The following is a 24,844-nucleotide window of genomic DNA, read 5'->3' on the forward strand; positions in this document are numbered from 1 at the left end:
CTAAGAATAATTCTGATAACAGGCACTCCATGCAGTGGTGTTGTTTTAACCACACAACATGTATTTATTAATCATCGAATGAGCTTCAAAACAATATAACCATGAAAGGCTGACAGACACTTTACAACCAAGCAGTCTTTAAACTTCATAGAATTAGCATACAGCCTAAAAAACACCAACAGCAATAAGCGCAATGCATAAATTCTGTGAAATGTGCAGTGACTTGCACACAAAGAATGAATGGATTCCATGCAAGACAGTGCATTGGCTATCAAATACAAAGATGAAGTGAATACTCACTTAATTGTAAAACTGTCGCATGCCATTCACAGCATGTATCCTATCATTCTTTCACTTTACTACTATTCACACTACAGTCAGAAATTTTCACTTTTTTTTGAGTTCACACTCAGGCACAAATATTATTGGAGGTACTGCAAGTTCTTTCTCTCTGATCTGAGCAAGTTCAGATTCTTATCTTAGACTGAGAACATCTGTGGTATCAAAAGATTGGCAACTTAGTCTGAGATTAATCTGAACACATCAGGAGGGTCAGGAGTAGGTACATGGTAGCCTTAAGACATCAAAAAAGGAAGCCAGGTTCAAAATTCGTGATCACTGAAGGAAATAACATTGGAGTTATACCATTGTATACAGTTATTTTAACAGACACCATTTGAATCAATCACCTTTGCAGAATTGGCCTTATTCTTTCATTATAATAGCATTAACTGTATTTAAATGTGGATATGAATGGCATAACAAATAATCCCTTCCATACAATACTAAACTGTAGTTATGTACTGAGTACTTCAATATTACTCAAATGAACTTCGTATAACAGTGATATGATAACAGACATTCCATGCAGCTACATTGCTTCCACTTGTGACAGTTTGTCAGATAGCTTTTAGCCATGCTAAAAATGTTCAAATGAACCAACAAAGACAAGGAAAACACACACAAATTCCAGGAGATGTGCACTGAATTGCTCTTTGATCATAACTTGTGCCACAACATTGCATGAATTGCAGGCAAAAACAGCAGAGTAACTAAAGTATATGTTTTACACACAGATGATCTGTACGAGCATGAAAGCACCCACAGCATATGTTTGAACTTTTTCAGGCTTTTGCATGAATCTCAACATGCACTTATTATGGGGTGTAGGTTTGCTCACTGAGCTGTAGGTTTCATATCCAGACGTTTCATTACCTGGCTAGGTAACATCACCAGTGGCGACCTCCAAGTGAAGCAAAGCTATTGTCTCCTGCTTTCTATTTATATCTTTCTCCTGGATGGGGTTCCTGGGACCTCATCCAGGATAAAGATATAAATAGAAAGCAGGAGACAACAGCTTCGCTTCACTTGGAGGTCACCACTGATGATGTTACCTAGCCAGGTAATGAAACGTCTGGATATCAAACCTACAGCTCAGTGAGCAAACCTACACCCTAAACCTCAACCTGAGCTACAAACCTTCACAAATCTTGCATGCACTTATTATTATTTGTTACATTATTCAGGTCACACCCAAGGCAGAAATATGGTGCAAAGTAGCTGTACCTTCATTCGTTCCTATTTTAGCAGGTTTAGGTTCTGGGATTGGATTGAATACATTAGGGGTGTCAGTGACCAGCGGTTCATTGTCTGAGGTTGAACTGAACCCATAACGAGTGTAAGAGGTTGGCACCTCATGGTCTGCTGGGAATAAGAAGGAAGCCAAGTACAAAATTCTTAAACTTTCATGAACAAAGCTCTATAGTTGTAGTAATTAAAATATCTGATTTACTGAACATTATTACGATGCAAGACTGTTGCAAAATTGGTCTTATGCTTTCATTATTATGACTTTACTAGATTCCAGGACAGCCATGCAATGCATGGCTAAAAGCACATTTCATAAAATAATAAACATTACAAGATGCATTCAAGGTTAACTGATAGAAGGAAAAATAGAAAAAGAAAGTCATTCTGTTCACACTTTTTAAATTCACATTGCACACAGGAATAATGCTAGATAATTGGATAGTTACTAATGCTGCATCACAATAATAGAGATAAATCAGGAAACTGTAAGCAAGTCCATGACATAGACTGTACCTGCATTTGGAAAGGAAAGGTCAATCAAGGAAAGGTCCTTCACAGTCACTGGGTCAAAATCCTGAAATTCCCTCCCCAACGACATTGTGGATCAACCCATGAAGTGTAGATTGCAGCAATGCAAGAGGCAACTCACTTCCACCTTTTCAAGAGCAAGTTGGGACAGGCAATAAATGTGGGCCCCGCAAGTGATGCCCACATGCAATGAGTAAATTGTTTTTTAAAAAATCAGGGAAAGTTAGCACAGATTTTTAAAAGCAAATGTGTCTAACTAATCTGATTGAATTCTTTGATGAATTAAGGTTGAAAACTGATGTAGGTAATGTAGTGGATATCTGTATTTTAGACCTTCCAAAAGACGTTGAACAATGCGTTAGATGGGATACCTGCTAAGATAATGGAAGGGTATAGAATTGAAGTGAAAATAGAGTTAAGGATACAAAATTTGGCTAAGTAACAGAAAGCAAAGGATAGTGTTGTGGATGGATGTTTTTCCAGAATGTTTGCAGTGGTGTCTGCCAAGGATCATTTTTGGGTCCATGAATTGTTTCGTGCAACATTTATAAAGAATCTACACTCATGCATGGGAATCAACTTTATAAAGTCTGTTGATGGTTTGAAATTGGTAAACCAGAGTATGGATGAGAATAGGAGAAAGTGAGGACTGCAGATGCTGGAGATCAGACCTGAAAATGTGTTGCTAGAAAAGCGCAGCAGGTCAGGCAGCATCCAAGGAACAGGAGAATCGGCGTTTTGGGCATAAGCCCTTCTTCAGGTAGGGCTTATGCCCGAATCGTCAATTCTCCTGTTCCTTGGATGCTGCCTGACCTGCTGCGCTTTTCCAGCAACACATTTTCAGCTATGGATGAGAATAGTTAAATGCTTCAAACTAACATAAATATGGTTGTGAAGTGCTTTGCAGGTGGAATTCAATGCAGAGAAATGTGAAGAAATGGAATTTGGGTTGATTGATATAGCATGGCAGTTCACTTTAAATAACCTTGAAAAGATAAACACAGAGGTCTAAGTATCCATTTACAAAATTCTATTAAAGTGGGTGAACCATTCTCTCTAAGTTGCATGATGCCATGCAACAGTCAAGAAAGTGCTGCAAGGAACAAACACATGAACACAGAAAACATTCAATTTAAGGTGTGTGTATGTGTAGTTGATTATTAACCATAAAAGGACCATTAGTGCAACAAACCTGTTAAACACAGCAAACAGAAGTTAGAGAGACATAGCTGAAAGGGCACCATGAGAAAGATTTAATAAATAAAGAAGTAAAAGCAAAAAAAAGTGTTGACTTTTCTCAATCAATAGGTAGGCTTCAGCTGGAAAATTGTAATCAGTTCTGGGTATAATACTTCTGGAAAGCGACAAGACCTTAGCAAGGTTTACCAGGATGTTACCAGGGATGAAGGACTTTAATTACAAAGGGAGATTAGAAACATTAAGACAGTGTGGAACAGCCAAGGTCAAGAGCTGACCTAAAAGAAGCTTCGAAGGTGATAACAATTTTGATGGAACAAACAATTTACTGCTTTCTATTCTATTATGGGTCAATAGCCAAAACTTATAGATGCAAAATCATTGACAAAAAATTTGAAGGAAAGATGTGAATTTTTTCACTTCAAGGCTTGTTAAAATCTGAAATGTTCTACCCATAAAATGAGGTGGAAGCAGATTTCCTAAATGATGGAAGATGAGTCATTGAGGATAGGCAACTGACAGGGTTATGGCAAAAATAGGGGATGTGGGACTAAACATAACTATTTTTTCAATAAGCCAGTCCAGGTTTCCTTCAGTGCTTCTATAGTTCTATCACATAATGCACTAATTAACTCAATATTATTTGAAAAGAGTAAAATTAAATGCAGCTACATTCTTTCCACTACATTAAAAATGCTTTTCAGCTAATAAGCTGTACACATTAAAGCTTTACCAAAATGACATACAGCCAATTGTAGTGTTTAAAGAATGGAATTCGAAAGTGTGGAAGTGCCAGTTCATCCCATTAGGCCTGTATCAGATATGTGAAGGCTATTAAATTTCTCACTTTCTACAGACTTTTCTCCATAGTCCTGCAAATTTTCCATTACAATATTCATCTAATTCCCGTGAGTAATTTACAATTGAAATTGCATTTCACCCTTTCACAAACATAACAATTCACTGTATTAACAAAATCTATTACTTCTGATGCTTTTACAAACTACACAGAGGAAACTTTACCTAAACCTCTTTGAATTTTGAACATGACTTTTCAATTTCTCTTTAACTTCCATTGTTGTAAGGAGAGCCAGCCCAGGTTCTGCCGTCTCTATTCAAAACTGAAGTTTTCATTGTTGCTGCAAATCTAACAAATCTATTCTCCACTCTCTCCAAAATCTTGATTGCCTTCATGATGTTTGATGTTAACTCTTCTTGAAATAAGACCATTGACAAAATAATCCAAAAGAGATAAGCAAAATGAGTCAGGATCAGGGGATCTGCAGTAGATTGAGGAGAAAGTGAGGACTGCAGATGCTGGAGAGCAGAGCCGAAAATGTGTTGCTGGAAAAGCGCAGCAGGTCAAGCAGCATCCAAGGAGCAGGAGATTCCTGAAGAAGGGCTCATGCCCGAAACGTCGATTCTCCTGCTCCTTGGATGCTGCTTGACCTGCTGCGCTTTTCCAGCAACACATTTTCAGATCTGCAGTAGATTGTCCCCTTCATTTTTTGGGCAACAACTTTGAATATGTTCCATGCTATGCCATGAATGCACTTACCAAAAATACTATATCCACAATTAAACAAACACGTCTTTAACTGTAAGAGTGTGACATAGCATCTACAGGTATCCAAACTACTTGCCACTATCACTAATCTTGTAATCCATGTTTTCACAGCAAGACATGAAGGTTGTTAGAAAGACCTACAAATTAATTTTCTTTCCTAATTTAGCAGGTTCAGAACCTGGGATTAGATTGATTTTCCATGCGTGATCAGTCACTGGCAGCTCATAATCTGAGATTGAGCTGAACACATTAGGATTGTCAGACATTGGCACCTCATGGTACATTCAGGACAAGGAGAAATCCAAATAGATTTCAATCTTTGGTGCGATGATTTGCTGAATAGATCTACTTCACTGGATGTAAATGTATGACTGCTGCAGATTTGATTTTATGTTTTCATTATAAGATAAAATCCAATGTAACCAAATCAAACACATCAGATAATGCTGAATTTAAAGTATTTAAATGAATTAATTATTGCTGCAGTTGTTGCATGGTGCATTCTCCACAGAAATACTTCAACCAGAATTGATTTGCCAACCAGAGAGATACAACAGCAGGCACTCTATGCAGTAGCATCAAACAACATCTTGCAAACATCTGAACTATTTACGGGTCAAAATGATCATCAGCCCAAACCCTCATGGGATCGAGGTGCACTGGAAGTTGTGTGGTGGGCTCTGGTGGCAGGACTCCCCTGCTCTTTGGATGCTGCCTGACCTGCTGTGCTTTTCCAGCATCACACTCTCTACTCTGGCGGCAGGAGCTTACTCATAGAATCCCTATAGTGCAGGTAGAGGCCATTCAGTCCATTGATTATGCACACGCCCTCCAAAGAACATCCCACCCAGACCTCCATTCTATTCCCATAATCGCACATGAACCATGGCCAATTCACCTAACCTATACATCTTTAGACACGGGAGGAAACCTATGCAGGCATGAGCAGAATGTACAAACTCCACTCAGACAGTGACCCAAGGCTGGAATCGAACCCCGATCTCTGGTGCTGTGAAGTAGCAGTGCTAACCACTGTGCTATTCATTGGGAGTTCAGCGGGTCCCAATGTGAGACCATTGGGAGTGTTACATGGGCCAGGCAGACGAACTAGCTAGAAAGCACTGCACCAATTATGAACCATGGAACAAAGAATTTAAAAGTTCACTGTGTATTGCCATCAGAAACATTACTCTCCATTATTTTAATATCTAATGGTAACTCGGCTGCTTTAATGGTGCACGGCGCTGGCCTCATGTGCAACTTACAGTGTCTAAATTCCTCCGATTCCCCAACCAACCCCACTACCTCAAGAGGCCAGGAGAATTCCTTCCATTTTCCCACTGTGTAAAAGTAAATCATCTTCCAAAACACTTCACAACCAGTTATGATAGATTGATAGATACATGACAGCCAAGCACAGACTCTAAATATCATGAAGCAAGCGTGTTGACCAACTAAACCAGAGAGAAGCAAAATACTCAACTTTCAGGAGATGTGCAATGGATTGCTCAATTTGTATGCTTTGTACGAAGAAATGCACGGGTTCTATGCAAGGCAGCTTACTGACTATTGAAGACACATTACACACAAGTAAACTGAACACATTTAACATGGCAGCCACAGCTTGTTCCTAATATTCTGTCATATCATGCAGACAAGAGTTCATTCTACTTCTGAGCCCATACTCAAGGCACAAATATTGCCAGCAGTACCTGTAACTTCTTTTTTTCCTATCTTAGCACGTTCAGAATCTGGGATTGAACTGAACACGTTACGCGTGTTTGAGGTTGGCACTTCATGATCTGCAGGAATAAGAAGGAAGCCAGATACAAAAATCTTAAATTGCTCATGGAAATAACACCCAAGTTGTAATGACGAATACATTCATGTTATCAATGGTCATTACAATATAGCAACATGGCACACTCATTTATTATTCTTGTGTGATTAAACCATTTTGTTGTCTGTAATTTGTACTATAGAGGAACGTCGATTATCCGGCATTCGATTGTCTGAATTTCGGAATATCCAAACAAGATCTCAAGGTCCCATGTTAGCCGGTATTCAATTATCCGAACAAAATACTCCCCACTCATGTCGTTTCGATAATCAAGGTTCCCCTGTATAGAAGTCAGCACTCTATGAACTGGTAACATTTAGGAAACAGACAGTATAACAGACACACGACACACCACCTTGTTCCCTGGCCAACGTTTCTGTCTCAGACTTGCTGAGATCCTCCAGCGCAAAGCTCAGCTCAAGGTGAAAGAACAGCAACTCATTTTCTGTTTGGGAACTCTACAGTCTGCTGGACTTAATATAGAGTTCTACAATCTTAGGATTTGAGGCATCCCATGTCTTTACTCCAACCCCCACACTCCAGACCTTGATATCACATGATAAAAAACTGAAAGAACGGTGCCAAGAGCTAGGGAGGGTAGGAATAGGAGAATCAAGCAGATGAATGTGTGGCTGAGGAACTGGCACAAGAGAGAAGTGTTAACATTTTTGGATCATTGCAATCTCTTCTGGGGTAGAAGTGACCTGTAATAAAGGATGCATTATACCTGAATTGCAAGGGAACTAATACACTGGCAGGGAGCTTTGCTCAAGCTGCTTGAGAGGATTTAAACTGGTAAGGTGGGGGGTGGGACCCAGTGAGATAGTGAGGAAAGAGATCAATCTGAGACTGGTAGAACTGGGAAAAGGAGCAAGTCAAACAGTCAGGGCAGGCAGGAACAAAGCAGAGAACAAGGTAAATTAAACTGCATTTATTTCAATGCAAGCGGACTAACAGGAAAGACAGGTGAAGTCAGGATATGGTTAGGAACATGCAACTGGGATATCATAGCAATTATAGAGATGTGGCTCAGGGATGGGCAGGACTGTTATGTTAATATTCCAGGATACAAATGCTACAAGAAGGATAGAAAGGGGGGGGGAGCAGGAGAGGAAGGGAAGTGGCATTTTGGATAAGGGATAGCATTACAGCTTTTTTTTTAGATTAGATTACTTAGTGTAGAAACAGGCCCTTCGGCCCAACAAGTCCACACCGACCCTCTGAAGAGCAACCCACCTAGACCCATTCCTCCATGTTTACCCCTTCAGCTAACACTATGGGTAATTTAGCATGGCCAATTCACCTAACCTGCACATTTTTGGACTGTAGGAGGAAACCGGAGCACCCGGAGGAAACCCACGCAGACACGGGGAGAATGTGCAAACTCCACACAGACAGTTGCCTGAGGCGGGAATTGAACCCGGGTCTCTGGCGCTGTGAGGCAGTGGTGCTAATCACTGTGCCACCGTGTCGCCCATAGCTGTACTTGGGGAGGATATTCCTGGTAATATGTCCAGGGAAATTATTTGGGTGGAACTGAGAAATAAGAAAAGGATAATTATGTTATTGGGATTGGACTATAAATCCCCCAATAGTCAGTGGGAAATTGAGAAATAAATTTGGAAGAAGATCTCAGTTCTCTGTAAGAATAATAGGGTGTTATGGTAGGGGATTTAACTTTCCAAACATAGACTGGGACTGCCATAGGGCTAAGAGTTTAGACGGAGAGGAATTTGTTAAGCGTGTACAAGAAAGTTTTCTAAGTCAGTATGTGGATGTATCTACTTGAGAAGGTGCAAAGCTTGACCTACTCTTGGGAAATAAGGTGTCAGTGGGGGAGCACATTGAGGCCAGTGACCATAATTCTATTAGCTTTAAAATAGTGATGGGAAAGGATAGACAGGATCTAAAAGCTAAAATTCTAAATTGGAGGAAGGCCAATTTTGATGGTATTAGGCAAGAACTTGTTGATTGGGGGCAGATGTTCACAGGTAAATGGATGGTTGGAAAATGGGCAACCTTCAAAAATGAGATATGAAAGTCCAGAGACAGTATGTTCCTATTAGGGTGAAAGGAAAGGCTGGTAGGTATAGGGAATGCTGGATAACTAGAGAAATTGAGGTTTTGGTCAAGAGGAAGAAGGAAGCATATGTCAGGTATAGACAGCCTAGACCAAGTGAATGCTTAGAAGAGTACAAAAGCAGTAGGAGTATATTTAACAGGGAAATCAGGAGGGCAAAAAAGGGACATGAGATACCTTTGGCAAATAGGGATAAGGAGAATCCAAAGGGAGTTTACAAATACATTAAGGACAAAAGGGTACCTAGGGAGAGAATAGGGCCCCTCAAAGATCAGCAAGGCAACCTATGTGTGGAGCGACAGGAAATGGGGGACATACTAAACAAGTATTTTGCATCAGTATTTACTGTGGAAAAGGATATGGATGATATAGAATGTAGGGAAATAGATGGTGACACCTTGAAAAATGTCCATATTACACAGGAGGAAGTGCTGGATGTCTCAAAACACATAAAAGTGGATAAATCCCCAGGACCTGATCAGGTGTACCCTAGAACTCTGTGGGAAGTTAGGGAAGTGATTGTGGGGCCCTTTGCTGAGATATTTGTATCATGAATAGTCACAGGTGAGGTACCGGAAGACTGGAGGTTGGTTAAGGTGATGCCACTCTTCCAGAAAGGTAGTAAGGAAAAGCCAAGGAACTATAGACCTGTGATCCTGACATTGGTGGTGAGCAAGGTGTTGGAGGGAATCCTGAGGGACAGGATGTACATGTAGTTGGAAAGGCAAGGACTGATTAGGGATAATCAGCATGGCTTTGTGCATGGGAAATCATATCTCAAGAATATGATTGAGTGGTAGACGCGTTCTTTATGGACTTCTGCAAGGCATTCGATAAGGTTCCTCATGATAGTCAGGTTAGCAAGGTTAGATCACATGGGATACAGGGAGAACTAGCCACTTGGATACATAACTGGCTCGAAGACAGAAGGTGGTGGTGGAGGGCTGCTTTTCAGACTGAAGGTCTGTGACCAGTGGAGTGCCACAAGGATCGGTGCTGGATCCATTGCTTTTCGTCATTTATATAAATGATTTGTATGTGCGCATAGGAGGTATAGTTAGTAAGTTTGCAGATGACACCAAAATTAGAGGTGAAGAAGGTTATCTCAGACTACAATGGGATCTTGATCAGATGGGCCAATGGGCTGAGGAGTGGCAGATAGATCAGAGTGGTGGTGAAAAAGCACAGCAGCTCAGGCAGCATCCGATGAGCAGGAAAATCGACGTTTCGGGCAAAAGCCCTTCATCAGGAGCCTGACCTGCTGTGCTTTTCCAGCACCACTCTAATTTAGACTCTGATCGCCAGCATCTGCAGTCCTCACTTTTCCCGAGTGGCAGATAGAGTTTAGTTTACATAAATGTAAGGTGCTGCATTTTGGAAAGGCAAATCAGGGCAGGACTTAGTGGGCAGGTCCTGGGGAGTGTTGCTGAACAAAGAGACCTTGGAGTGCATGTTTATAGTTCCTTGAAAGTGGAGTCATAGGTAGGTAGGATAGTTTTCCTTTATTGGACAGAGCATTAAATATAGGAGTTGGAAGGTCATGTTGGGGCAGCACATTGGTTAGGACAGTTTTGGAATATGATGTGCAGTTCTATTCTCCCTCCTATAGGAAGGATATTGTGAAACTTGAAAACGTATGAGAAAATATTTACAAAGATGTTGCCAGGGTTGGTGGGTTTGAGATAGAGGGCGAGACTGAATACACTGGGGCTATTTTCCCTGCAGCATCGGAGGCTGAGAGATGATCTTATAGAGGTTTATAAAATCATGAGGGGCATGGATAGGGTAAATGGACAAGGTCTTTTTTCTGGGGTGGGGGAGTCCAGATCTAGAGGACAGGTTTAGGGTGAGAGCGGAAAGACTTAAAAAGTTCATAAGGGGCAAATTTTTCATGCAAAGGGTGCTGTCTATATGTAATGAGCTGCCAGAGGAAGTGGTGGAAGCTGGTTCAATTACAACATTTAAAATGTTCTTAGATAGGTACATGAATAGAAGGGTTTAGAGGAATATGGGCCAAGTCCAGGCAAATGGGACTAAATTAATTTAGGATATCTGATCAGCTGGACGAGTTGGGCCAAAGTGTCTGTTTCCGTTCTATAGATCTCTATGACTCTATAACTACAGTCCTGAGGAAGGGTTACTAGACCTGAAACATTAACAGTGGTTTCTCTCCACACATGCTGCTGGATCTGCTGAGGTTTTTCAGCAATTTCTGTTTTTGTTTCTTGTTATCACATGCTCTACTATTACACACAACCCATTGTTAATCATTAATAGTCCCCATTAGAAGATATTCATTCTCATAGGCTGACCATTATCCACTCCTTTGTCTGTCCAACTGCTCTTCTCTCTCTGTGGACTCTATCTCCACCTTTTGTTTACTCCTCAACTCCTCCCCCCTCCCCACTCTGTCTTCTGCATAAAAATCAACATTTTCCTAGCTACCATCAATTCTAAGGAAAGGTCACCAGACCAGAAATGTTAACTCTGATCTGTCTCCACAGATTCTTCCCTTTCAGGGACATACCTCTAGCTTCTAGAAACTGCCTTCCTGCACCTACTCATCAGTAACATCCAGGTTTTCAACAAGCTTCACCAAGCCAGTGGTAGACTTTGGTTGTTCCCTGAATTGTACTCTTGCTCAGTTGTATCAAGTAAATTCCAATGGGAGGCAATGGCCTAGTAGTATTATCCATTGCTCGGTAATTCTAGAACTAGGGGACAGAGTCTAAAAATTAGGGCTCAACCATTCAGGAGCAATGATGGAAAACACTTCTACAGACAAAGGATGGCAGAGGCTCGGAATTCTCTTCCACAAACAACAGTTGATGGTAGATCTGTTGGGAATTTTAAATCTGAGATTGTTAATGTTTTGTTAAGTGAAGGCAAATGGGCCAGAGGCAGATGTATCAGGGTTAAACCACAGATAACCATGATGGCATTGAATGGCAGACCAGGCTCAAAAGGCTGAATGGCCCACTCCTGTTCCCATATACCTAAGTAACAAAAGTCTCTCTGAAGTATCATGAAAATTACCTTGAACAGCCAGAATTGCTGCTGGATCAGTTGGTTGAATGCAGAATTACAAATCTAGACTGACAAACTATTGGAAGCTATCATCTTAAATGAGTAATGGAAATTTTGAACTTCAGATGCAATATGGAGGACACAAAAGATCAGATTTGTGGTATAGAAGATCCAGACTGAGTGGTGGTATTTTCCCTAGAGCAGAAAAGGCTGGATCCCACTGAGGTGCACTGACTGGCATTGAAACGGTAATAGAGAGGTCAATAACTATGGGTCTAGTTTGAAGGTAAGGAGCAGGCAGTTTAGAGGATGTTGAAGGAATTTGTTTTTCACGCAAATGGTTATGGGTGTCTGGAAATTGCTGCCTGAAATAACGGTAGAAGCAGGAATCCTCAACACATTCAATAGCAATTTGGAAGACCACTTGAAACACCATAGTACAAGCTACGGGCCAAGTGCTGGAAAATGTAAGTAGACAGATTTATGTTTGAAAACCAGCCCAGACACGATGGGCTAAGGGTTTCTTTCCATGCTGTAAAAATTGTATGATTGCATTATTTTAAAAACAGTTTGCAAAATTTTAAGGAACAGAATAAAGAGTTAAGAATAAATTGAAAGAGTGTAAGGAGGAGTCAGTGACCATGGAGGAAAAGTTTCAAAGTTTTCAAAACCAGATTGCTCAAGTGAAATTGTTCGACTTGTGTAAGATTCTATACAGAACTGTGAAAGCCAGGCAATGGAACCAACTGGAGGGGTTACAATGCTGAATGAAAAGATGAACAAGATTGAAAATCAATTGCGAACATAAAAGACTAAACAAATATCTAGGGGGAATTATAACAAGGTGAAAATAAAGTCTCAGCTTTTGAAGAATCAATGGAAAGAAAATGTGTGCATGCAGAAGGTTGTGGCAGATTGCTTGGGTAGACAATGGCCTGGATATAGAGTGCAAGTGTAGGTTTATTCATCCGAAATTACAAAATCTATCGTTGAGGTGGTGATTCAGGAAGGTCATTTTGAAGCTGGCTGTCCATAGGAAACTTCAAAGAGCTTCACTGAAAGCACGTTTATATCAACACAAATCTTTGAGAAAGTAATTTTGTATTCTGTTACATGATCAAAATGCATCCTGAAAACAAGGTGTTGAGGCTGCCAGAGTATTGGTTTGCAAGTATACCATTTAGGTTGAAACTCAGTACAAAATAGAATTAGAAGCTGGTCAAGATACTTTTAAAGAAAACTTTGATGGATCTTCACAACATTTAGTTAACCATGAAAAGTTAATGAGAAAAAATCTATTATCATTACTGTTTATTGACAGCTTTGAGAGTACAATAAAATTGCACATATTTAGTTATGATATGATGTTTAAGCATTGCTAATCTTATTTGCTAAATGTACTAGTTTTCTGTTTGAGTTAAAAGTTTATAATTTGTTAACAATCTACGCAAGTATGTAAATTAAAGCTATTTTGTAAAATGTGTAACAAGATATTTATATTTTCCAATACTCTGGGACTCTCCCTGACTCTCGGGATTCCTGAAAGGTCACCAATGCTGAAACAATCTCTTCAGCTATCTCCTTCAGAACACTGAGGTGGAGCCCATTTGGTTCAGGTGACGTATCCACTTTGAGACCTTTCAGCTTCCCCAGTACCTTCTTTTTAGTGATGGCCACTATACTCACCTTTGCCCCTGACTCTCTTGAGGTTCTGCTGGTGTCTTCCAATGAGAAAACTATACAAAGTATCTATTTCAGTATCAAAGTGTCTATCTCCACCGTTTCTTTGTTCCCCACTATTACTTCTCCAGCCTCCTTTTCTAGTGATACAATGTCCACTCTTGCAATCTCATTTTATATTACTAACTAGCTTAACGTTCACAAAGGCCAACCTCCCATCTATAGAATCCATCTATCAGGCCCGCTGTCAAGGAAAGGCCGCCAGCATTCTCAAAGATCCATCCCACCCTGGCAATGTTTTTCTACAACTTCTACCATCAGGGAGAAGGTACAGAAGCCTGAACACACGCGCTATCTGGTTTTGAAACAGTTTCTGCCCTACTGTTGTTAGAATACTGAATAGACTCACAAACTCTTAACATTCGCCTGTACCTGTGTTTTTGTTTTTGCTCCAGTTTACCTATTATTTACTTATCTATGCTACTTAACTCTGTGATCTGCCTGTATTGCTCGCAAGACAAAGCTTTTCTCCAGCAGATTTCTCCAGCTTCCTCATTCCCCCTCCCCACACCTTATCTCAGTCCCAACCCTCAGACTCAGCGCCACCTTCTTGACCTGCAATCTTCTTCCCGACCTCTCCGCCCCCATTCCCTCTCCAGCCTGTCACCCTCACCTTAACCTCCTTCCACCTATCGCATTCCCAACGCCCTTCCCCCAAGTCCCTCCTCCCTACCTTTTATCTTAGCCTGCTTGGCACACCCTCCTCATTCCTGAAGAAGGGCTTATGCCCGAAACGTCGATTCTCCTGCTCCTTGGATGCTGCCTGACCTGCTGCGCTTTTCCAGCAACACATTTTTCAGCTCTGATTCACCATCTTCCCTGCTCAGCTCCACTTTCATTGAGTTCTGGTCAGCAATCCCTTCATGTCTCTTTAGTTACCTTTACTCAATTGTAATAATGTTTGTTCTGATTGCAACTTCTCCCTCTCAAATTGCAGGGTGAATTCTGTCATATTATGGTCACTGACACAGAGGGGTTCCTTCATCTTAAGCTCCCTAATCAAATCTGCCTCATTACACATCACCAAATCCAGAAATGACTGTTCTCTAGCTGGCTCTCTCACAAGCACTCAGACATTCCGTGAGTTCCTTTTCTTGGGATCTGCTTCCCAGTTCACCTGTATATTTAAGTCCTCCATGATTATTGTAATAATGCCTTTCTTATATATGCCTTTTCTATCTTCTGATATCTATCTTCTTCCCCACATCCTGAATACTATTAGGAGGGCTGTACATTATTCCCATCAGTGTTTCTTTTTCCACAACTCTACCCACACAGATGCTACGCCACCCAATTCTATATCATTCCTTGCTATTTACTTAATTTCATCTCTTACTAACAAAGCAATTCTGTTCCCATGCCATCCTTTTGATAGTACATGTATCCTTAGATAGTTAGTTCCCAGCCCTGAGTCATGTCTCGATGATACCCACCACATTGAACATGCCAAAGTTTCAATCTGCACTACAAGCTCATTTGCCTCATTATGTATACTCCCCTACAAATGTTCACAGAGAAAATATTTATCCGGATTCATTCTGAATCTCACTATCAAAAAATGCACCCTCTCCCCTTTCATTCAATGCATTCAGAATCGTAACATTTCTTCTCAAGTCACCTCTGCTCTCTTGTCACTGACTCTCATGCAAGAGGAAAACAAGCTCTCCCGACTTAACTCATTTGAACTGTTATGAAGTTTGAGCAAAAATTTTAAAATTTCCCCCCCATACCCTTTTTTTGCCCCATGGAAGATAGTCCCAACTTCTCTTGAGTCTCCACAACACTGAAGTTTCATTCCTACAGCCACTCTAACAATCTATTCTCTACTCCGTCTATGGCCTTGATAACATTATTGAAGTCTGTTGGCCAAGCTTCATGAAATAAGCACTCTGAATAAATAATAATAATACAGAGATATGCAAAATGCTTCAACTCCAGGAGACATACAATGATTTGTTGATTTCATCCGCATTGTGCAGCAACGATGCAAAGTTTCCTACTAAATAGTAAATTCCAAACTGAAACAAACTTTGTCTAATTGTTGTACGTAGCATCGATAGCAAGTCCTAAATATCTGTCACTATGCAGAAATTCAACATGGAATTATTAATTACTTCATCCATGACTTCACACCAAATGCACAAATAGTGTCAGAATTACCTGTAATTTTATCCTTTCCTATCTTAGTAGTTTCAGGTTCTGGGATTGGTTTCAACATGGACGGAGAGTCGGTGATTGATAGCTCATAATCTGTGACTGAATTGAACATACTTGGAGTGTCAGAGGTCAGCACCTCATGACCTGTTGGGGTTAAGAATGAATCCAGACACAAACTTCTTAGTGTATGAAAACAACCCCTATGTTGTTTTGATGAAAGCATTTACATTACTGGATTTAATGGAGCACTATATCAGAACTGATAATTTTCTTCAGTTAAAGTAAAAATAGCTTCATTCAAAAAAAACAAGATCGTATAGATATCATAAAATACTACAATATGCTTAGTTTGTAAATTAACTAATACACCACTCAAAATGATTCATAAAAAGTGATATGACATCAGGCATTCCATGCAGTAACATTACTTCCACCAATAATCTTCACGATAATATAGCCAACATACATTGACAGACACTTGCAGCCACGTACAAATCTCTAAAGTAACAAGCTGACCAAACAAACCAACAGTGTGGAACAAAAATGCTTAAATTCCATGAAATTTGCAGTGGATTGCTCAATTCATAATCTTTGTGCAACAACCATGAATGGGTTCCATGCAAGACAGAGTAATGACCATCAAATGCATTTCACACACAAGAAAATCGAACACTTATTTAAATTATAAAGGCGTGGCATAGCATTTACAGCGTGTCCTAACATTGTCAATTTAGCACAAACTTTATCATGCATATGAATATTTAATCCATTCCTAAGTTCACACACAAGGCATAAATATTTTCACAAGTACCTGTAACTTCTTTCTTTCTTATGTTAGCAGATTTAGATTCTGGGTCTGCACTGACAATATTAGGGGCATCAGTGACTGGCATCATATAGTCTGACGGGAATAAGAAGGAGGCCAAATACAAATTCTTAATTGCTCATGAAAATTATCCCTTTGTTGTACAGATGAATAATTTGTTTTACAGAATCTCATTACATTGTAGCACCACAGCACAATTTATTTTACTCCTTGACAATAACTTAGATTCAAGTCTCATCACAAATTGTTTATTTACCTTTTATACAAAAGTGAACTCTACAGATGATGTACTGTTTAATTACTTCAATAATGTGTTATATACAGATCTAATATGACACTCAATATGGCCATACAGTTCCCTCTACATAAAATACATTTGTTATCCAATAAACATCACCACAGTGTAGTGCAGTGATGATAGGTTAATAGACACTTTGCAGCAAAGTTTAGTGCCAAAATCATGGAATCATACTGTACAAATACAGACCAGTCATGCTTATATTTTAAAGTGTTGGCACAGATACATGTTCTATTAGTCTCATTCCCTGGTCTTTCAATATTGTACTGTATTGTTTGCCCTATTTGTTTAGATCCCTTGTATAAAGAAGCTGCTCCCACCATCCTGTGTATTCCAGAGAACAACTTGCTGCTAAAAAAGATTCATCACTCATTTTTTTCTGCATATTGTATCACTTATGTCCATTGATCACAACCCGAAAACCACCAAAATCAGTTTCTACTGTTCACCCCTTCAAACCAATCAGAATTTTAAAATGCCTGTCAAATCTCTTCTCGTTCATTCTGGGACAAACCATTCCAATTACTCTACTCTCTAAACAAGTGCTAAATCCTCATCTTTAATTTCAATCTAACAAAGCAATTTCCACTGCCTCAGCTACTTTCTTAAATTGTGGTTCCCAAACTTCTAATCCAACAAAAATATTAAAAATTGCAGAGAAATTGCATTTTTCATGTATGTTGTGCAACAGGTATTTAGATTAGATTCCCTGCAGTGTGGAAACAGGCCCTTTGGCCCAACAAGTCCATACCGCCCCTCCAACGAGTAACCCATCCAGACCCATTTCCCCCTGACTAATGCACCTAACACTATGGGCAATTTAGCATGGCCAAATCACCTGACCTGCACATCTTTGGACTATGGGAGGAAACCGGAGCACCTGGAGGAAACCCACGCAGACACGGGGAGAATGTGCAAACTCCCAACAGACAGTCACCCGAGGCTGGAATCAAACCTGGGATGCTGGTGCTGTGAGGCAGCAGTGCTAACCACTGAGCCACCGTGCCATGCTTAATTACAATGCAGTCATGCATTTAGTATCAAATACTCTATTCACACAACTAAAACAAACAGTTAAGTGTAAAAGCATGGAAGATCGAAAGACTGTGACCTAACCATCTGTCATGTTAACACAAACATAAACATGTATTTATTATGTAGTCAAAAATACCTGTAACTTCATTCTTTACTATTTTGGAAGGTTCAAATTCTGGGATTGAACTGAACAGATATGGAGGGTCACTGACCGGCAGCTCATAGTCTTGGAGTAAATTTAACACATTACGAGTGTCAGGTGTTTGCACCTCACTGTCTGCTGGGGATAAAAATGAAGCCAAACACAACTTTTTTTAATCTCAAGTGAAAGTAATCTTAATGTTATATATTACTGGACATCAATACAGTACTATTGCAGAATTTATCATCTTTCATTATAATTACTTTAAAGTGACTCCAATGTAACTAAATATAGTGCATTATTAAACATATTTCCTAAAATACTAACTTAGACTTATTGTGTGAAGTAATTAATTCAATATTATTTTAAATGACTTATACAAGAGTGATATGACAACAAATATATTATATAACAACACATTCAAAATAAGTAAACCTAATTATTATCCAACACTAATATAGCCAGAAGAGGTTGACAGAGACCTTACAGGCTGCAAACTTCAAGAAACAAGCAAGAAGGTCTAACCAAGTAATGTAACTGACATAAGCAAAATGCACTACAGAATATGTGCAATAAATTACCAATTTCACATACTTTGTGCAACAGTAATGAATAGATTCAATGCAATGTAGTGAACTATCAAATATATTTCAGCCAAACTGAATATTTATTTAACTGTAAAACTGTGACAAGCAGCTGCAGCACATCCAATATCCTGTCACTTTAACATTACTCGTAATATGGATGTAAGAATGCATTCTACTCCTGAGTTCATATTTGAAGCAAAGACAACATCGGAAACACCAAATGAACATGTTCTACGCAAGATGAATTAAAGATGACCAAATCTGATTTTCATGCTGGTAAATCTGAAGACTCGTAAGATTGCAAAGCTCTAGCATAGCATCGACAGCTTGTGTCCCAACCAGCTGTCATGATAGCACAAACCTCAGTAATTATTTAATTTATTCCTAAATTCAGACCAAAGGCATCAATATTATCAGAAATACCTGAAACTAAAATATTTTCTCTTTTATGTTAACAGATTAAGATTCTGGGATTGAATTTAACAAATTAGGTATGTCAGCGACCAACAGCGCAGAATGTGAGATTAAATTTAACACATTTGAAGTGTCACAGCCTGTCATCTCATGGATTGAAGGAATTAGAAGGAAGTCAGATACAAAATTGTTAATTGCTCATGAATAAAATATTAGAATTGCATTAATGAATACATTAGCATTATAATGTAGCATCATTTGCCAAGCATAAGCTTCAATATTCACAATAAGGTGTTACTATCCTTATCATTAGCAACAAGTGAAAAGCTTAATTTGAAGACTGTAAATTTCTCTTGCAGATTTCTCATTTAATTCACATGGCACTGAATGCACCCATGCAAGAGAGTGTACTGATATTGAATATGGCTGAAAATGTGTTGCTGGAAAAGCGCAGCAGGTCAGGCAGCATCCAAGGAACAGGAGAATCGACGTTTTGGGCATAAGCCCTTCTCTTCAGGAATATCGACATTTCGGGCATAAGCCCTTCTCTTCAGGAATATCGACGTTTCGGGCATAAGCCCTTCTTCAGGAATCTATCGACGTTTCGGGCATAAGCCCTTCTTCAGGAATTGAATATGGAATATTGAATATACCTTACACACAAGTAAATGAACAGTTATAGAACTGGCAAGTGTGGCACAGAATCAAAAGACCTTGTCTTGCTTCAGTACAAACCTCAACTTGCACTTATAATTATTCACCATATTATTGAGATCACATCAAAAAATACTGTCAGAAGTACCTGTACCTTCTTTGTCTGCTATCTCTGCAGGTTCAGGTTCTAACATTGGTTTGAATACATTAGGGATGTCAGTGACTGGAAGTTCAGATTGTGAGATTAAACTGAACACATTAGGAGCGTAGGGAGTTGGCACTTCATGGTCTGCTGGGGATAAGAATGAATCCAAAATTTATAATCTCCCATGAAAATAACACCCAAAATATCTTAAGTAATACATTTGATATTAATCATTATTGTTTAACAATGTAGTACAATTGGTCTTATTAATTCATTATCACTTTAAATGGATTTCAGTTTAAGTACACATTATATATCTAACAAAGCATTTCATAGAATTCTAAACTCTAAATAATGCATCCAATGTCACTAAAAGAAGCAGAGGAAAATATAGCAGAGATATTGGTTACAACTTTTCAATTTTCACTGGGTACAAAAGTAGAACCAGAGACTGGATGATGTTAAACCACTATTCAAGAAAGTTAAGAGGGGTACATTTGGAAACCACAGGACGCTCTAATAATATTTGTACAATCTAAGTCTTGGTGGGACAACTTTCAAGTTTGATGACAAAACTCAGAAGAACCAAAAACTGTAAGGAGAACAGTGTAGAATTTCAAAAAACCATTAAGTTGATGCAATGGTTGGGGGGGGTGTTGTAAACAAAATTCAATACAGAGAAGTATGATGCTCTTTGGTAGAAAGAATATAGAAAGGCAATATAAAATAAAGGACATTATTCTAAACAGTGTGCAAGAGCTGTTTTAGTGCGTAACTCATTAAAGTTGCAGGATAAGTAGTGAGAGCTGCTAAAATAACATACAGTATTCTCAGCTTCATTAATAGGGGCACATAGTACAAGAGCAGAGAAGTTATGTTGAAGTTGCATAAAGACACAGTTTAGACCTCAACTTTCAGTTCTGGGTAACACACTTTAGGAAAAATATGAAAATGTTGAAAGGAGTGAAGAAAAGGTTCCAGAGATGAGAAACTTCAGTTATAAGGACAGATCGGAGAAGTTAAAATTGGTTTCCTTGAAGAGGAGAAGACTGAAGGGACACTTGATAAAAGTTTTCAAAATCGTGAAGGCTCTGGACAGAATATGATGGGGAGATCCTATGGTAATGGATCGATAACCAGATGGCATAGATTCCGAGTGTTTTGCAAAAGAAGCAAGTGCGAGGTGAGAGAAAAAACTTTATCAAACAGCAAGTGGTCCAAGTTCAGAATGCACTGCCTGGAAGTGTGGTAGAGGCAGGCATTCAAAAGTAAATTGGATGATTACTCAAAAATAGATAATGTTAATGGGAAAAGTCAGGAGTTTGGTACTAAGTCAAAATGCTCAAAGAAATGCTGCAGACATGATGGGCTGAATGGCCTCCTTCTGTATCATACTAAATCTGTGATTCTTTGAATCAGTGACTCGAAATTGCTGTTGGAAAAGTTACTGAAAGCCATTATTAAGTTAAAAAAATGCTTTCACATTAAAAGGTCAGAATGAATCAAGACGATCAGCATAACTTTGTCAAAGCCTTATTGTGTCTATAACTAATTTCTGGACAGGGTCCTGTTTTGAAGATAATTAGAGACCGATTGAGGTACTCAGCATTGAACATGGATATGGCCACCTCCCACACCTGACTCCAAACACCCTACCAACACCATCCCCATAACAGCACAGTGATCCCCAGTCTGCCCTCACTTACTTCTGTCCTGGGTCCCTCAGTGATCTTCGGTCTCACCATGGATGCAATACCAGCTGCATTGCCTGCACCGGAGAACTGCTGGCCTCTGATTGAACAGGAGCTCTCAACAGGCAGGATTTATAACCCTGGGACCCCGAATTCTATGAAAAATCTATCATTTGTCTCTTAAATATGGGACAGGAACTTAGCGCAGTTGGGACCCACCTCAGAAGTAACATGGGCTTTCTAATTGTTCTCCTACTAATAGGCTAAATCCACTTCAGTTCCATTAAATTTCACCCATAATGTCTGGAGCATGTGGCCCAAAAAATTTGCCACTGTAGCACAAGCATGAATGTGGAATTATTATGTATTCAATTCCTGAGTTCACACCAAAGATACAAATATTGTCAGAAATACCTGTAATTTCTTCCTCTTCAATGTTAGCAGATTCAGAATCTGGGATTAGACTCAAAACATTAGGAGAGTTAGTGATCAGCATCTCATTGTCTGAGATGAAATTGAATTGATTGTGGGTGTCAGAGGTTGTCACCTCATGATCTGCTGGTGATAAGAGGAAAACCATACAAATTTCTTAATCCCTGGATAAAAATGTTTCATGCTGTTTTGACGAATTACATCTGCATTCCTGGATATTAACATAGCAGTGTTGTAGTATTCTTTTTAATAATAATTAAATGCTACCTACAATTACACTATGTAATAATATATTGCTTATAATATTAAATTATACTCTGTTTAAATTAATTAATGCAATATTATTCAAAATGAGTTTTAGGTAAATGATTTGTTATTAAACATACTGTAGAGCAACACTCTTTCCACTATGGTAAAATATAATGTCGATAGGATGACTATGCACTGTATACTCAAGGACAAACTTCATCAAACAAGAAACCTGTACAAAAAAAATCAACAAAGATGAACAAAATGTAAAAATTCTAGGACAGTGCTGTGGACTATTAGTTTAATATCTTTGTGCAACAAAAGTAGATGGGCTCCATGCAAGACCATGCATTGACCGTCAGATAATTCCACACACACACACACACAGTTAAATCTCTTATTCATTTAACTAATAAAAATTGGGGGGCACAGCATCTACATGAATAAAGAAGGGAAGCCAGTTCATTTCTTCTCACTTTGGAACTTAACAATTTACGGTAGCCCATCTGAAACTAACAGTTTGGGGAACCTCACCCAGTTTTTGGTGCAACACTTCCATTGGATTTAAATGCAGCCATAGCCATGTAATAGACAATACTTTTGATATAATATTAAACTCCACAGAAGATAATATATTGATTAATAATTTAACAATATTCCAACATTTTAATATAAAACTGATGAAGCTGACTCTATGGCATTATTTTCAGGACATAAAATATACGTATCATCCAATAAACACCACAGCCGAATAACAATGAAGTCAAAAATCACACAACACCAGGTTATAGTCCAACAGGCTTAATTGGAAGCACACTAGCTTTTGGAGCAACGCTTCTTCATCAGGTGATTGTGGAGGGCTCGATCGTAACACAGAATTTATAGCAAAAATTTGCAGTGTGATGTAACTGAAATTATACATTGAAAAATTGATTGTCTGTTAAGCCTTTCATCTGTTAGAATACAGTGATAGTTTCATTTCTTTCATGTGTAAATCACAAAACCTTTTTTTTAAAGTTGCATTCTCGGGTTAGCTGTTAACAATGGTGATAGCTAGACAATATGTTGAAGGTGTTAGCCCCCTGTGTTCTCTGTCTATGACCTAATGTTTAGATTGATTCTAATCTAAAAAGTGAGATAACAGAGTTTTACATAAATTCACGCAGTTATTGAGCTCAGAGTTCTACATGAACATATGCAGTTTTTGAGCAAAGTACAATGTAACCCTGCAAGTACAAATTCACCCCACAAAATATATGTGTGCACGTGGGTCTTTGTCTGTCTGGGGTGGGGGTGAAAGGCTTAACAGACAATCAATTTTTCAATGTATAATTTCAGTTACATCACACTGCAAATTTTGCTATAAATTCTGTTACGATCGAGCCCTCCACAATCACCTGATGAAGGAGCATCGCTCCGAAAGCTTGTGTGTTTCCAATTAAACTTGTTGGACTATAACCTGGTGTTGTGTGATTTTTAACTTTGTACACCCCAGTCCAACACCGGCATCTCCAAATCAGAACAATGAAGTCAACCAAGTACGGTATCTGAACCAGACAGCATGGAAGGAAGCTAGAAGCCCATTATGTTTGCTGCAGTTCTTTGCAGAGTTATCAGATTAGTCTCAGCCCACTGTGTTTTGCTCCTTGTCCTGCATTTGCTTCTTCAAATATCTATCCAAGTCCTTTCTGCAAGATACTGTTGGAGCCACATGCGCTATCTATTCATGCAGTGCATTCCAGGTCACAATTGTGCAAGAATATTTCTCCTCATGACACCTTTGTTTCTTTTACAGATTCCCTCAAGAATGTCTTTTGCTTGCTGACCTTCATCTGATTCGCAACCATTTCCTTGTCTAAATCTCTCAGAATTTGAGCACAGTTAGTCAATGTCCCTTTAATCTTCTTTACTCTAAACAGAATCATCCAAGCTTCTCCAGTGTCTCAACAAAACAGAAGGCCTTCTCTTGACTTCCATGTTAGCAAGTCCTCACCCTTTGCAATGGCTTGATATCCTGTTTGATGCACTGTGCCCACACTTCATTAAAAAAAAGCACACAGCCAAAAGATCAAAAGATAAGTGAAACATATCAATTATATCAGATATAGAAGGGATTGCTCATTTCAGGTACATTATACAATAACTATGAATTGATGCCGTGCAAGGGTATGAATTGACATGAAACAAACAAATAAGCCAAATACAGAGTTAATGGTAAAGCTGTGATATTGCCTTTCCAGCATCTATCCAAAAATCACTTTACTCCATTCCTTAATTTACACAAAAGATACAACTATTGTTAGAAGTAGCTGAAAATTCAACTTTTCCTGCTTAAGCAGATTCATTCTCTGGGATTGGACTGATGATATATGGCGAATCAATGACTGGCAGCTCATTGTCTGGGATTGAATTGAATACTTTGCAAGTGTCAGAGGGTGGCACCTCCTGGTCTGCTGGGGATAAGAAGGAGCTCAAATACAAAATTCTTAATCTCTGGGTAGAAATACTGTGTTATTTTGGAGAGTATATTTATATTTCTGGATGGCAGTATAGCACTCTGTGCAATATTTTGTCTTTATAATTAAATGCATTCCAAAATAATTAATTACAACACATTCCCTTCGAAACTAAATTATATTGTGTAG

At 39.0% G+C, this 24,844-nt stretch overlaps 1 protein-coding gene across 50 annotated transcripts in view; it reads right to left on the minus strand.

The window, feature by feature from the left end:
- Positions 1-24,844, minus strand: part of abi3bpa (ABI family member 3 binding protein a) — a 350,635-nt gene that overhangs the window by 105,169 nt on the left and 220,622 nt on the right. For 28 of the 50 annotated variants that reach the window (XM_087992632.1, XM_087992642.1, XM_087992635.1 and 25 more), the window contains 7 exons: positions 21,933-22,076; positions 19,831-19,974; positions 18,022-18,165; positions 16,538-16,627; positions 15,730-15,870; positions 6,595-6,684; positions 1,567-1,704 (listed from right to left, as the gene is read on the minus strand). The exons of 1 other annotated variant lie outside the window; for it this stretch is intronic. In XM_087992632.1, the coding sequence (XP_087848758.1) occupies positions 1,567-1,704; positions 6,595-6,684; positions 15,730-15,870; positions 16,538-16,627; positions 18,022-18,165; positions 19,831-19,974; positions 21,933-22,076 (891 nt within the window). The remainder of the gene's footprint in view (positions 1-1,566; positions 1,705-6,594; positions 6,685-15,729; positions 15,871-16,537; positions 16,628-18,021; positions 18,166-19,830; positions 19,975-21,932; positions 22,077-24,844) is intronic. 21 more of the 50 variants (XM_087992682.1, XM_087992659.1, XM_087992636.1 and 18 more) reach the window with 20 other exon arrangements.

The sequence above is a fragment of the Chiloscyllium plagiosum genome, unplaced genomic scaffold (genome assembly GCF_037043375.1).
Source record: "Chiloscyllium plagiosum isolate Xiang-an unplaced genomic scaffold, Cpla_swu_hap1 HiC_scaffold_12, whole genome shotgun sequence".
NCBI classification, from domain to species: domain Eukaryota; kingdom Metazoa; phylum Chordata; class Chondrichthyes; order Orectolobiformes; family Hemiscylliidae; genus Chiloscyllium; species Chiloscyllium plagiosum.